General features: G+C 43.9%; 1 protein-coding gene across 2 annotated transcripts in view; it reads right to left on the bottom strand.

The window, feature by feature from the left end:
- SRGAP1 (SLIT-ROBO Rho GTPase activating protein 1) overlaps positions 1–14,933 on the bottom strand; it is a 333,891-nt gene that overhangs the window by 107,227 nt on the left and 211,731 nt on the right. For both annotated transcript variants that reach the window (XM_038766001.1, XM_038766002.1), the window contains exon 4: positions 13,562–13,624. In XM_038766001.1, coding sequence (XP_038621929.1) covers positions 13,562–13,624 — 63 coding nt within the window. The remainder of the gene's footprint in view (positions 1–13,561; positions 13,625–14,933) is intronic.

Here is a 14,933-nt window from a genome sequence, read left to right as displayed (position 1 = left end):
CAGCCACATAAACACACCTGTAGGTGAAGTTCATGACCAGTAGCATTATCTTCGATTTTAAAGGCCAGCTATGTATGTTCTACAAGGAGAAGACAATTGAAATCCACCTCTGAATGCATGTGTGTGGCTAAGAAGATGGATCATTGTGGGTAGTGAATGTGTCTGTTGACTGTTGTACTCTCCCAAACACTTAGTACAGTGCTCTGCATATAGTAAGGCTCAATAAATAAAATTGAATGAATGTGGGATCCACAGGTCCACCTGACTTGTGTTCACACAGAGATGTTCCTTGCTGTGTGTCCTATTTGTCCTTTACAGATGCTGAGACAATTTATTCTTTGGCCTCCTCGTCTCATGATCCTCACCGTTAAAAAGAAAGGGGAGGGAAAGTAAGATCATTAGCTGAATGCTAGTAAATGGATGTTGTTCTGAATTTTTACTCCAATATTATGTGGTGTTTATTTTCATTTAATTTTCTGCGAAATGGGGTGGATTTGAAGCAAAGGAAGAGAGAAGGCGTGTTTGATTCTGTGAAGATTCAGAAAAATGCTAAGGACCCAGGTTTGACTTCTATGTAGTCAGAAGCTATCTATTCAGTTCCTTTCTATAGACTTAATGAATCCAAACAGGATTTTCATTTTCAGATTCATTAGTTGATTTTATTCTAGACTCTCAACTCCCAAGTTGGAAAAATCCCTCTTGTCACGCTCTGGAAGACAAGCAGAGGCAGTCTTTTTTGTAGAGCAAAACTTAACCTCCCTCACAATATTTCTCTTGCTTTCCTTATCTCTTCTCAGCAATGATGGAAAATAATAACATTACCACCAAGTTGAATTAGATTTATACCACGTCTTTCTTCTAAGATACCCGAGGCTATTAACACACTTGATTTAATTTATTCTCCCTGCTTCGCTTGGAGGCCGGGACAGCAATTATTATCCCTGTATTAACCCCCAGAATGTTAAGAATGGATGGGGTAAAGAGTTGCCTGAAGTTACAGACTGAGTCACTGGCAGAGTTAGGGATTTAACCCAATCAGTCGATCAACTGATTCATCGGATTTACTGCACATCTCTGCTGTATCAAATTCTGCTGTATTGTACTCTCTGCACACAGAGGATGTTCAGTTGAGCATCTGAGGGTAAAGCACTTGGGTGAGGACACAAGAAGAAAGCACCATCCCTGACCATGAGGAATTTACAATCTAGTGAGGGAAACAGACATAAAATAACTGACAAATAGGAGGAAGGAGTGGGCAAATAACAGAGTATGTAAAACGGTATGTACAAAAGTAGACAGAAGAGTAAGTGCAAAAGTGTTAAGGCAGTGTGAGAGTGCTGAGATGACATTAACATGGTGCAGTTGATAAAGCCCGGGCCTGGGAATCAGGAAGTCATGGGTTCTAATCTAGGCTCTGCCACCTGTCGGCTGTGTGACCTTGGGCAAGTCCCTTCACTTCTCTGGGCCTCAGTTACCTCATCTATAAAACGGGGATTGAAACCGTGAGTCCCATGTGGGACAGGAACTGTGATCAACCCAATTTGCTCGTATCCAAGTCAGCAGTTGGTACAGTGCCTGGCACACAGTAAGTGCTGAACAAATACTGTGAATCAAATGACTTTTTTATTGCCAACACCTTCTTCATCCAACCTAAATGATGACTGTACACATGGACTTCACCAGATGGACCATATAGAAATCAAATGGACTACATTATTTGTAGAAAGAGATGGAGGAGTTCTATTTTGGCAGCAAAAACATGGTCTGGAGCTGATTGTGGCTTTGCACATAGTAAGTGCTCAATAAATGCCATTATTATTATTATCAATCAATCAATCAATCAATCGTATTTATTGAGCGCTTACTATGTGCAGATCACTGTACTAAGCGCTTGGGAAGTACAAATTGGCAACACATAGAGACAGTCCCTACCCAACAGTGGGCTCACAGTCTAAAAGGGGGAGACAGAGAACAGAACCAAACATACCAACAAAATAAAATAGGATAGAAATGTACAAGTAAAATAAACAAACAAATAAATAAATAAATAAATAGAGAATAAATAAATAAATAGAGAATAAATAAATAAATAGAGATAAATAAATAAATAGAGATAAATAAATAAATAGAGATAAATAAATAAATAGAGATAAATAAATAAATAATAAATTATTATTATTGTGGAACAGATCATGAGCTGTCAATGAGTAAACTCAGGCTAACATTTAGAAAGATAATAATAATAATAGTAATGATGGCATTTGTTAAGCGTTTACTATGTGTAAAGCACTGTTCTAAGCGCTGGGGAGTATACAAGGTGATCAGGTTGTCCCACGTGGGGCTCACAATCTTAATCCCCATTTTACAGATGAGGTAACTGAGGCCCAGAGAAGTTAAGTGACTTGCCCAAAGTCACACAGCTGACAAGTGGTGGAGCGGGGATTTGAACCCATGACCTCTGACTCCAAAGCCCGTGCTGTTTCCACTGAGCTACACTGCTTCTCATGATGGATTGATGGAAAGATCAATTGTGCCTTACAACTGCCCAAATATGACCTGACAAATATTTCCCCTTTTATTTCAGGATCATGTCAAAAATCGATTTGAGGCGCTTGATCTCACAGGCAAGGAACCAGAGAAAATGTGGATGGAGATTTACAATGTCATCAAGGAAGACAGCGACACGGTACTGCAAAAGGCAGAGAGCAGAAAAAGCCAAAATGGATGTCGAACATAACTCCGAAAGTAGCCGGAAAAAGGATGGAAGCAAAAATCAGAGGACAAAAGAACCTGGCTAAAGAACTGAGCCGAGAATTCCAGCTCTCTGCCAGGGAGGACAAACAGGAAAATTATGTAAAGAAATGGAAGTCAGTAACAAATGTGGGTGGACAGGATCACTATTTCAGAAGATTGAGGAAATCAAGGGACCAGTTCATCCTCAGATTGCTTCTGTCAAATGCGAAGATGGACTGACGATAAATGATGCCAGTAGAATCAAACAGAGATGGAAGGAATACACACAGGAGCTATACCAGAAAGACAGCAATATACAAGAAGTATTTGAAGAAGTTCCTTGTGAATTAGAGCCACTCATCATGGAAAGTGAAGTTAGATCAGCTTAGCACTGTCTTACCAAAAATAAGGCAGCTGGCTTTGATAAGCTTCCTACTGAGGTGTTTTAGGCAGCTGGAGAGGAATCGGTTAAAGTCCTTACCAAATTATGTCATCAGGTATGGCTAACCACTCAGCGGCCATCTGATTGGAAGAGATCTGTTTATGTTCCAATACTGAAGAAAGGAGATACAACTAAATGCAACAATTATCATAGTTTCCTTGATTGCACATGCCAGCACAGTACTGCTAAAAGTTATAAGGCATCGAATGGAGTCCTACATGGAACGCGAATTGCCTGATGTTCAAGCAGGATTCTGGAAAGGATGGGGGACGTGAGATATTATCGCTGACGTCCGTTGCATAATCGAAAGGACAAGGGAATATCAAAAGGAAGTCAGCAAGTGCACTACTGACTATAGTAAGGCCTTTGACTGCAAGGATCATGAGAAGCTCTGGAGCACATTAAGGAAAATGGGCAGGCCGGACCATTTAATTGCATTAATACGGAACCCGTATTCCAAACAGGAGGCTACAATAAGAACAGAATATGGAGAAACAGATTGGTTTCCCATTAGTCAGGATGTAAGATAAGGATGAATCTTATCACCTTATCTGTTCATCCTCTATACCGAAAACACAATGAGAGAAGCCGGATTGGATGAAGACGACCGGGGAGAAAAAACTGGAGGAAGGAATATAAACAACCTTCGTTATGCAGATGATACTAGCAGAAAGTGAAAAAGATTTGAAGGACTTATTATTAAAAGTTAAGGAACAGAGCAAAAAATGATTTGAATGTCAAGAAAACAAAGATCATGACAACGGGAACTTTTAACACATTTATAGTGGATAGAGAGAAGATTGAAATAGTTGACAATTTTTCTCTACTTCCTTCATTCATTCACCAATTGTATCTATTAAGCACTTATTGTGTGCAGAGCACTGTGCTAAGCACTTGGGAAAGTATAATACAGCAATAAACAGTGACAATTCCTACCCACAACGAGCGCACAGTCTAGGGTGTGGAGACAGGCATCAATACAAATAAACAGACATCAATATGAATAAATAAAAACACAGATATATATTTAAGTGCTGTGGGGTGGGGAGGGGGAGAAGAGCAAAGAGAGCCAGTTAGGGTGATGCGAAATGGAGGGGGAAATGAGGAAAAGTAGCGCTTGGTCTGGGAAGGCCTCTTGGAGGAGATGTGCCTTCACCAAGGCTTTGAAGTAGGGGAGAGTAACTGTCTGTTGGATTTAAGGAGAGAAGGTGTTCTAAGCCAGAGGTAGAACATGGCGAGATAGGTGAGATGGAGACCCAGTGAGAAGGTTAGCACCCGAGTAGCGAACTGTGTGGTCTGGGTTGCAGAAGGAGAGATGTGAGGTGAGGTAGGAGGGGGTGAGATGATGGAGAATTTTAAAGCCAATGGTGAGGAGTTTTTGTGTGATTCGGTAGTGGATAGGCAACCACTGGAGATTTTTGAGGATGGGGGTGACATGTCCCGAACGTTTCTGTAGAAAGACTATCTGGGCAGCGGAGTGAAGTATGGACTGGAGTGGGGAGAGGCAGGAGGTTGGGAGGTCAGCAAGGAAGTTGATGCAGTACTCTAGGTGGGATAGGATGAGTAACTGTACTAACATGGTAGTAGCTGGATGGAAAGGAAAGGGCAGATTTTAGCAATGTTGTGAAGGTGAGATCAAAAGGATTTGGTGACAGATCGAGTACAGGGTTTGAATGAGAGAGAGGAGTCAAAGATAATGCCAAGGTTATGGGCTTGTGAGATGGGAAGGATGGTGGGACCATCTACAGTGATGGGGAAGTCCAGGATTGTTAATCAATAATAAAGGAACTAGTTGTCAAGAAATAACGCTGAAGATTAATGTTTGGAAGACTTGCTATGAAGACCCTGGAAAAAGTCATGAAATGTGCTGATGCAACAACTGCCACAGACATACAAATTGTCAATGCTATGGTGTTTCCAGTGACAGTGTATGGATCTGAGAGTTGGACAGTGAAAAAACAGGTTACAAAGAATATTGATTCTTTTGAAATGAGGAGTTGGAGAAGGCTTTTGCTAATACCATGGACTGTCCGAAAGACAAACAAATGGATTTTGGAGGAAATTAAGCCGAAGTGGTCTTTGGAAGGCCAAATGACTCGACTTAGATTAGCATATTTTGGACACATAATCAGGAGGATTAATTCTCTGGAGAAGACACTAATGCTAGGAAAAGTCCAGGTGAAACATGGAAGAGGCAGACCAGCAGATGGATGGATAGAAACCATAACAACGATAACGGAAGAACCATTACCAAGGTTACGGATTATGGCAGAAGACAGGACGTTCTGGAGAAAATGCATCTATAGAGTCGCTTTGAATCGGAAATTACTTGACAGCGCTTGATAATAATAATAATAATGGAGGAGGTGACCTAGAGAGAGGAAAAATTAATTGAGCTAATCTTCCCATTTAAAGTGACAATGCCACCATCTTCTCTTCCTGTGTCCAATACCTTGGTATTACCCTCGACTCCTTGCTTGACTTCAATTTTCAGATTCTGCCTTTTGATAAATCTGGTTGGTTTTTCTTTTCATTCATTCATTCAGTTGTATTTATTGAGTGCTTACTGTGTGCAGAGCACTGTACTAAGCACTTGGGAAGTACAAGTTGGCAACATATAGAGACGGTCCCTACCCGACAACGGGCTCACAGTCTAGAAGGGGGAGACAAACAACAAAACAAAACATGTGGACAGGTGTCAAGTCATCAGAATAAATAGAAGTAAAGCTAGGTGCACATCATTAACAAAATAAATAGAATAGTAAATATGTACAAGTAAAATAAATAGAGTAATAATTCTGTACAAACATATATACAGGTGGTGTGGGGAGGGGGAGGAGGAGAGAGAAAAGGGGGCTCAGTCTGGGAAGGCCTCCTGGAGGACGTGAGCTCTCAGTAGGGCTTTGAAGGGAGGAAGAGAGCTAGCTTGGCGGATGTGCGGAGGGAGGGCATTCCAGCCCAGGGGGAGGACATGGGCCGGGGGGCAACGGTGGGACAGGTGAGAACGAGGCACAGTGAGGAGGTTAGTGGCAGAGGAGCGGAGGGTGTGGGCTGAACTGGAGAAGGAGAGAAGGGAGGTGAGGTAGGAGGGGGCGAGGGGATGGAGAGCCTTGAAGCCAAGAGTGAGGAATTTTTGGTTGACTGGTAGCCACTGGAGATTTTTGAGGAGGGGAGTAATATGCCCACAGTGTTTCTGCACAAAGATGATCTGGGCAGCAGCGTGAAGTACAGACTGAAGTGGGGAGAGACAGGAGGATGGGAGATCAGAGAGGAGGCTGTTGCAATAATCCTGTCGAAATAGGATGAGAGATTGAACCAGCAAGGTAGCGATTTGGTTGGAGAGGAAAGGGGGGATCTTGGCGATGTTGCGGAGGTGAGACCAGCAGGTTTTGGTGATGGATTGGATGTGAGGGGTGAGTGACAGAGCGGAGTCTAGGATGAAACCAAGGTTGCGGGCTTTTGAGACGGGAGGGATGGTAGTGCCGTCTACAGTGATGGGAAAGTCAGGGAGAGAGCAGGGTTTGGGAGGGACGATAAGGAGTTCAGTCTTGGACATACTGAGTTTTAGATGGCGGGCAGACATCCAGATGGAGATGTCCTGAAGGCAAGAGGAGACAGAGCCTGAAGGGAGGGAGACAGAGCAGGGGCAGAGATGTAGATTTGGGTGTCATCAGCATAGAGATGATAGTTGAAGCCATGAGAGCGAATGAGTTCACCAAGGGAATGAGTGTAGATAGAGAACAGAGGGGACCAAGAACTGACCCCTGAGGAGCCCCTACAGTAAGGTGATGGGAGGGGGAGGAGGAGCCCGCAAAGGAGACTGAGAATGAACGGCCGGAGAGATAAGAGGAGAACCAGGAGAGGACGGAGTCTGTGAAGCCAAGGTTGGATACCGTGTTGAGGAGAAGGGGGTGGTCCACAGTGTTAAAGGCAGCTGAAAGGTCGAGGAGGATTAGGATAGAGTAGGAGCCGTTGGATTTGGCAAGAAGGAGGTCATTGGTGATTTTGAGAGGGCAGTTTCGGTGGAGTGTAGGGGACAGAAGCCAGATTGGAGGGGGTCGAGGAGAGAGTTGGCATTGAGGAATTCGAGGCAGCAGGTGTAGACGACTCGTTCAAGGAGTTTGGAAAGGAATTGTAGGAGGGAGATAGGGTGATTACTAGAAGAGGAGGTGGGGTCAAGAGAAGTTTTTTTAGGGTGGGGGAGACGAGGGCATGTTTGAAGGCAGAGGGGAAGGAACCAGTGGAGAGTGAGTGGTTGAAGATGGAAGTTAATGAGGGGAGGAGGGATGGGGTGAGAGATTTCATAAGATGAGAGGGAATGGGGTCAGAAGCACAGGTGGCCGGAGTAGCACTTGAGAGGAGGGAAGAGATCTCATCAGAAGATACTGCTGGGAAGGATGGGAGAGTAGAGGAGAGGGTTGAGAGCAGGGGGGTTGGAGAAGGGGGAGGAGTGACTTTGGGGAGCTCAGACCTGATGGAGTTAATTTTACTAATGAAGTAGGAGGCCAGATCATTGCGGGTGAAGAATGGAGGAGGGGGAGGAACAGGGGGCCTGAGAAGGGTTACATCTGCAACATCTTCTGGATCTGCCTCACCCTCATCATCCCAATGGCCATCACGCTGGTCCAAGAACTTGCCATATACCAACTAGACCACTGGATCAGCCTCCTCCCTGGTCTCTCTGCCTCCAGCCTCTGCCCGCCATCCCGCAGCCATTACACTGGTCCAAGCACTTGCCATATCCCAACTAGACCAGCACTAAGTACAGAGCTCTGCACACAGTAAGCACTCACAGTCTAGAAGGGGGAGACAGACAACAAAACAAAACATGTGGACAGGTGTCAGGTCGTCCGAACAAAGCTAAATGCACATCATTAACAAAATAAATAGAATAGTAAATATGTACACATAAAATAAATAGAGTAATAAATCTGTACAAACAGTCCACTCTTCACTCTGCTTGTTGGTCTTTTTTTTTTTTTTAAAAATCATCATCACATAACTCCCCACTCCCCCAAATCCTCCAATGGTTTCCTATTTCTCTCGGCATCAAGCGGGAATTCCAAACCATTGGCTTTAAGGTGCTCCATCATTTCTCCCGCTCTAGTTTACCAGTTCTCATTTCCCACTACATCCCAGCTCTCACTCTTTGCTCTTCTCAAGCCAGCTTTCTTGCCTTACATTCTACTTCCTCCAACCCCCATCTCCCATGCCTTACACTTGCCTGGAATTCCCTCCCACCTTGAACCCCCCCAAAGAGCAGCTCTCCCCATCACCAAATCCCCCCTACATCAAGCAAAAATATTTAGTCATTGTTTTCAAGGCCATCCGTGACTCAGTCATCAGTGCCTCCCTCACACAGTCCTGATGGTACGCCGCCCCCTATCCAAGCACGCATTTTCAAGAAGCAGGGAGGCCTAGTGGGAAGATCCCGGGCCTGGGAGTCAGAGGACCTTGATTCTATTCCCGGCTCTACCGCCTGTCTGCTGTGTGACCTTGGGCAAATCACTTAACTTCTCTGGCCCTCAGTTTTCTCATCTGCAAAAAGGAGACTAAATACCTGTTCTCCCTCCTTCCTAGACTGTAAGCCCCTTGAGGGATAGGGATTATTGTCTATCTGCTTAACTCTACCCCTTTTCTTGGTAGTAAGCACTTAACAAATATTATTATTCTTACCATCATAATTAATGATGATTATGATTATGATGATGATTTCAGTAACCTTTGGTTCCCATCAGCCTCTGCTGCATCTGTGTCCTCTTTCAGCTCATCTATACTTCTGGGAAAAATTGCCCTCCACCCATCCTAAAAACTATTTCCCTTTCTACATTCAAAAACAGGTTCAAAATGACTTGTTTCAATAAGCAAATCATGTTTTCAAGGGTGACCCTAAATTATTTTTTATTATTAATTTATTAATTATTATTAAGAATGATGGTATTTGTTAAGCGCTCACTATATGCCAGGCACTGTATGAAGCCAGGAGGCCTTCCAAGGCTAAGCCCCTCATTTCCTCCACTTCTCCTCCCCTCCCCATCGCCCAAACTCCCTTCCTCTGCTCTACCCCCTTCCCTGCCCCACAGCACTTGTGTATATTTGTACATATCTATTATTCTATTTATTTTATTAATGGTGTGTATATATCTATAATTTTATTTATTTATCTTGATGCTATGGATGCCTGTCAACTTGCTACTTGTCTTGTTTTGTTGGCTGTCTCCCCTATTCTAGACTGTGAGCATGTTGTTGGGTAGGAATTGTCTCTGTTGCCGAACTGTACTTTCCAAGCGCTTACTACAGTGCTCTGCACATATTAAGTGCTCAATAAATATGACTGACTGACTGAATGAGTGAATGAATGATGGGGTGGATACAAACAAATCGGGTTGGACACATTCCCTGTCCCATGTGGCCTTCTCAGACTGAGCCCCCTTTTTCCTTTCCTCCTCCCCATCCCCACCGCCCTACCTCCTTCCCCTCCCCACAGAACCTGTATATATGTTTGTACAGATTTATTACTCTATTTATTTTACGTGTCCATATTTACTATTCTATTTATTTTGTTAATGATGTGCATTTAGCTTTGTTCTGACGACTTGACACCTGTCCACATGTTTTGTTTTGTTGTCTGTCTCCCCCTTCTAGACTGTAAGCCCATTGTTGGGTAGGGACCGTCTCTATATGTTGCCAACTTGTACTTCCCAAGTGCTTAATGCAGTGCTCTGCACACAGTAAGTGCTCAATAAATACGATTGAATGAATGAATGAATGAATGAATGTGGGGGATCACAGTCTTAATCCCCATTTTCCAGATGAAGTAACTGAGGCCCAGAGAAATGAAGTGAGGGCCAAGGTCACACAGCAGACAAGTGGCAGAGCCAGGATTAGAACCCATGATCTTTTGACTTCCGGCCTGTGCTCTATCTACTACATCAAGCCCAGCCACCATTCCTGACCCCTGTGCTTTTTTCAAATGGTATTTGTTAAGCGATTACTATGTGCCAAGCACTGGACAAAGCACTGGGACAGATTGGGCATATTCAGTGAGTCGGTCAGTCAATCATATTTAGTAAGTGCTTCCCGTATGCACAGCACTGTACTTAAGCTCTTGGGAGAGTACAATGTATCCGTGTAACAGATACATTCCTTGCCCACAATGAGCTATCCCACATGGGGCTCACAGTCTTACAGATGAGGTAACTGAGGGACAGAGAAGTCAAGTGACTTGCCCAAGGTCACACAGCAGGAAAGTGGCAGAGCCAGAATTAGAATCCAGGTCCTTCTGACTCCCAGGCCTGGTCTCTATGCACTAGGCCACATTATTTCTCTCTGGAGCAGGGAATGATGATGATGATGGCATTTATTAAGCGCTTACTATGTGCAGAGCACTGTTCTAAGCGCTGGGGAGGATACAAGGTGATCAGGTTGTCCCACAGGGGGCTCACAGTCTTAATCCCCATTTTACAGATGAGGGAACTGAGGCACAGAGAAGTTAAGTGACTTGCCGAAAGTCACACAACTGACAATTGGAGGAGCCGGGATTTGAACTCATGACCTCCGACTCTAAAGCCCGTGCTCTTTCCACTGAGCCACGCTTCTTCTCCATGTGTTTACCAACTCTGTTATATTGTTCTCTTCCAAGTACTTCCTAAGAGTGCTCTGCACACAATAAGAGCTCAGTAAATACGATTAATTGATTGATTGACTTCTCATTTTTGCCTTTTCTCCTAAGAGCTTAGTACAGTTCATTGCACCCAGTGGGTGCTCAGTAAATACTATCACTGCAATTAAACTATGACTACAAAGATTAGCAGCATGGCCCAGCATGGCCTAGTGGATAGAGCGCAGGCTTGGGAGTCTGAAAGACTTGGGTTTTTAGACCCATCCCCCGCAACTGTGGTTTATGTACATTCAATCAAACTTTCAATTGGTATTTGTTAAGCAATTACTCTGCATCAAACGCTATTCTAAGCGCTGGGGTAGGTTCAAGTTAATTAGGTGGGACACAGTCCCTCTCCCACATGTGGCTCACAGCCTAAATACGAGGGCGAACAACTATTTAATCCCCATTTTGCAGTTGAGGAAACTGAGGCCCAGAGAAACAAATGACTTGCCCAAGGTCACCCAGCAAGTGACTGGCAGAGTCAGGATTAGAACTCAGGTCCTTTGACTCCCAGGCCTGTGCTCTTTTCTCTAGGTCATGCTGCTTCTATTGACAACACCTAGCAGAAAAGTAGCATTTTAATCAAAGAAGGGGCTGGAACCTTTGAAAGAAGCTTCTCAAGAGTTGGGTTGTTGCAGTTAGAATAATAATAATGATGGCATTTATTAAGTGCTATGTGCAAAGCATTGTTCTAAGCACTGGGGAGGTTACAAGGTGATCAGATTGTCCCATGGGGGGCTCACAGTCTTAATCCTCATTTTACAGATGAGGTAACTGAAGCACAGAGAAGTTAAGTGACTTGCCCAAAGTCACACAGCTGACAATTGGCAGAGCCAGGATTTGAATCCCTGACCTCTGACTCCAAAGCCTGGGCTCTTTCCACTGAGCCACACTGCTTCTCATAGTAGGAGGAAGCTATGCAGTGCTAACTACAAATTGGAGAGAACCCAGGTCTTCTGGGTTCTCTTCAATTTGTAGTTAGCACTGCTTAGTTTCCTCCTATTAGTAAATAACTTTAGCGTCCGACATCCCCATTAGACTACGAGTAGGAATGTTGTCTATTTACTTAGACTGTAAGCTCCTCGTGAGGAGGGAACATATCTACTAACTCTGTTCTACTGTACTCTCCCAAGTGCTTAGTACAGTGCTCTGCACACAGTAAGCACTCAATAAATACCATTGCCTGACTTACTCTATTGTACTCTCCTAAGCACATAGTACAGTCCTCTGCATACGATAAATGTTCAATCAATCGCATTGATGATTAATAGCTGGAAGACCTGCTACCCCTCTGAACACCTTAGTGAGATCTCTCAGGCTTTCACATCCCCTTCCCCTGACCTTAGGCAAGTCTACATGAGTAATAATAATAATAACAATAACTATGGTTTTTGTTAAGTGCTTAATATGTGCTAAGCATCATATGAAGGGTTAGGGTAGATACAAGATAGTCAAATTGGACTTAGTCCTTGTGTCACATGGGACCCACAGTCTAAAAAGGTATTGAACCCTCATTTTATAGATGAGGAAACTGGGGCACCGGGCAGTTATGCGACTTCCCCAAGCTCCCACAGCAGGCAAGTGGCAGAATCGGGTTTGGAACTCAGGTCCTTTGACTCCCAGACCTGTGCTCTTTCCGCTCGGTCACGCTCTTTCTCAAATTACCTAGACATTTCAGAGCTGATAAATGATTAATTTTGCTTAGCTGTGGTTGTCTCTCAAATTCAGCCCCTTATATGATGGACTGAATGATGGATTGATTACCCTTTTACCAGAAGGGAGCCCTTCTTTAGATTTGCTTGGGGATTCTGACTTGAAACTTTTGCCACCGTTACAGTGTCTGAGTAATAATAATAATAATGATGACAATAATTATGGCATTTGTTCAGTGCTTACTACGTGCCAAGCACTGTTTTAATCGCTGGAGTAGATACAAGGTAGTCAGGATGGACTCAGTCCCTGTCTCACCTAGGGCTCACACTCCTAATCCCCATTTTACAGATGAGGTAACTGAGGCCCAGAAAAGTGACGTGACTTGCCCAAATTCACACAGCAGATATGTGGTGGAGCCAGGATTACAACCCATGATCTTCTGACTCCCAGACCCCCAGGTCCATGCTCTATCCACTGAGCCATGCTATTTCCATTTGGGCATGAGATCAGAATGCATGGATTGACAATTTTCAGCTCTGAATTACATGGTTAGCACAAGTCCTGGAATACTTAAATTTTTAATGTTTAATGTTTGACCATGCACACAGTGAACTCCACAAAATCTCCCCACCCCATGGGGGTTAAAGCAAACATCTTGCAGGAGAGGGAGAAGGCATAAAAAGGGAAATGGAAATAGAATATTCTAAGCCATGAGCTAATCAGTGGATGCAACGCAAAGGGGGGACAGAGGAAAGACAATCAAAGCACTAAAATAAAAGGGTTCTGAATGACTGTCATCTTTGTCATGGTCGATTGAAGACTATCGATAATTCTTAAGGTGCATTTTTTGGCGGTACTCAACCAACTTGCTAGAAACACGGAACGCCATCCATGGCCAAGAAAATCTCTGCAGTGAAAACTCCTTTACGCTACCATAACAGTTGTCACTGTGCAAACACACCTTATTAGTCAGGGTTTGCTATGAATTGTGATATGAGAGGAGATGCTTATGCAATTAAGGGTTTTGAAATTAACAATTCCTGCACCAGAAGCACAATAAATGGTCTTACCGTATAGAGCTCATTAAGAACTTTCATTAAATCTTCATGAAGCTGGAATGCAATTTCTTTGCTCTGTAATTAAAGAGAAACAATTAGAGAAGAACACTTAAAAATACGAAAGAAATTTGCTCCTCCATCATTAGCATCCATCTTGAAACTTCTATTGGTTCTGTCTATGGTATTTGTTAATAATAATAATAATAATGATGACATTTATTAAGCACTTACTATGTGCAAAGCATTGTTCTAAGTGCTGGGGAAGTTACAAGGTGATCAGATTGTCCCACGGGGGGCTCACAGTCTTAATCCTCATTTTACAGATGAGGTAACTGAGGCCCAGAGAAGTTAAGTGACTTGCCCAAAGTCACACAGCTGACAAGCGGCAGAGCAGGGATTAGAACCCATGACCTCTGACTCCCAAGCCCATGCTCTTTCCACTGAGCCATGCTGCTTCTCTGAATGAATGAACAAATGAAAGAGCCCTCCGGGTCATAGCGTCCCCAGCTGGAAAGGCCAAGCATTTGAGGAGCCATGAGGACCGCCTCTCATTCCTCCTCTCCGTGCTGATTTCCTCCCTATTATTATGCTGGTATTTGTTAAGTGCTTACTATGTGCCAAGCACTGTTTTAAGCACTGGGGTAGATACAAGGTAATCAGGTTGTCCCACGTGGGGCTCACAGCCTTCATCCCCATTTTACAGATGAGGTAACTGAGGCACAGAGAAGTGAAGTGACTTGCCCAAGGTCACACAGCTGACAAGACCTCCCCCTCCCCATCCTCCCCGCCTTACCTCCTTCCTCTCCCCACAGCACCTGTATATATGTATATATGTTTGTACATATTTATTACTCTATTTATTTATTTTACTTGTATATATTTATTCTATTTATTTTATTTTGTTAATATGTTTTGTTCTGTTGTCTGTCTCCCCCTTCTAGACTGTGAGCCCGCTGTTGGGTAGCTACTGTCTCTATATATTGCCAACTTGTACTTCCCAAGCGCTTAGTACAGTGCTCTGCACACAGTAAGTGGTCAATAAGTACGGTTGAATGAATGAAAGTGGTGGAACCGGGATTAGAACCCATGACCTCTGACTCCCAAGCCTGTGCTCTTTCCACTAAACCACGCTGCTCCCTTCTCGTAGAGACCAAGGCCCCGAGGGACGTCTGGCACCTTCCCCTGGCCAAATCCCTCCATCAGCCTGGCCAGTTTGGTGACTATCCATCAGGAGCCTGCCTTCACCTCGGTGTCGGGGAGAGTATAATTCTATCCTCCTGGCTAAAGCAGGCCTGGCAGTCAGACAGTCATACTTATTGAGCGCTTACTGCATACAGAGCCCTGCCCTATTTGGGAGAGGACAGTAGAACAATAAGCACACTCC

Source organism: Tachyglossus aculeatus, chromosome 2, assembly GCF_015852505.1.
Source record: "Tachyglossus aculeatus isolate mTacAcu1 chromosome 2, mTacAcu1.pri, whole genome shotgun sequence".
In the NCBI taxonomy this organism is placed as follows: Eukaryota; Metazoa; Chordata; class Mammalia; order Monotremata; family Tachyglossidae; genus Tachyglossus; species Tachyglossus aculeatus.
This window is presented reverse-complemented; position numbering and strand designations above follow the sequence as displayed.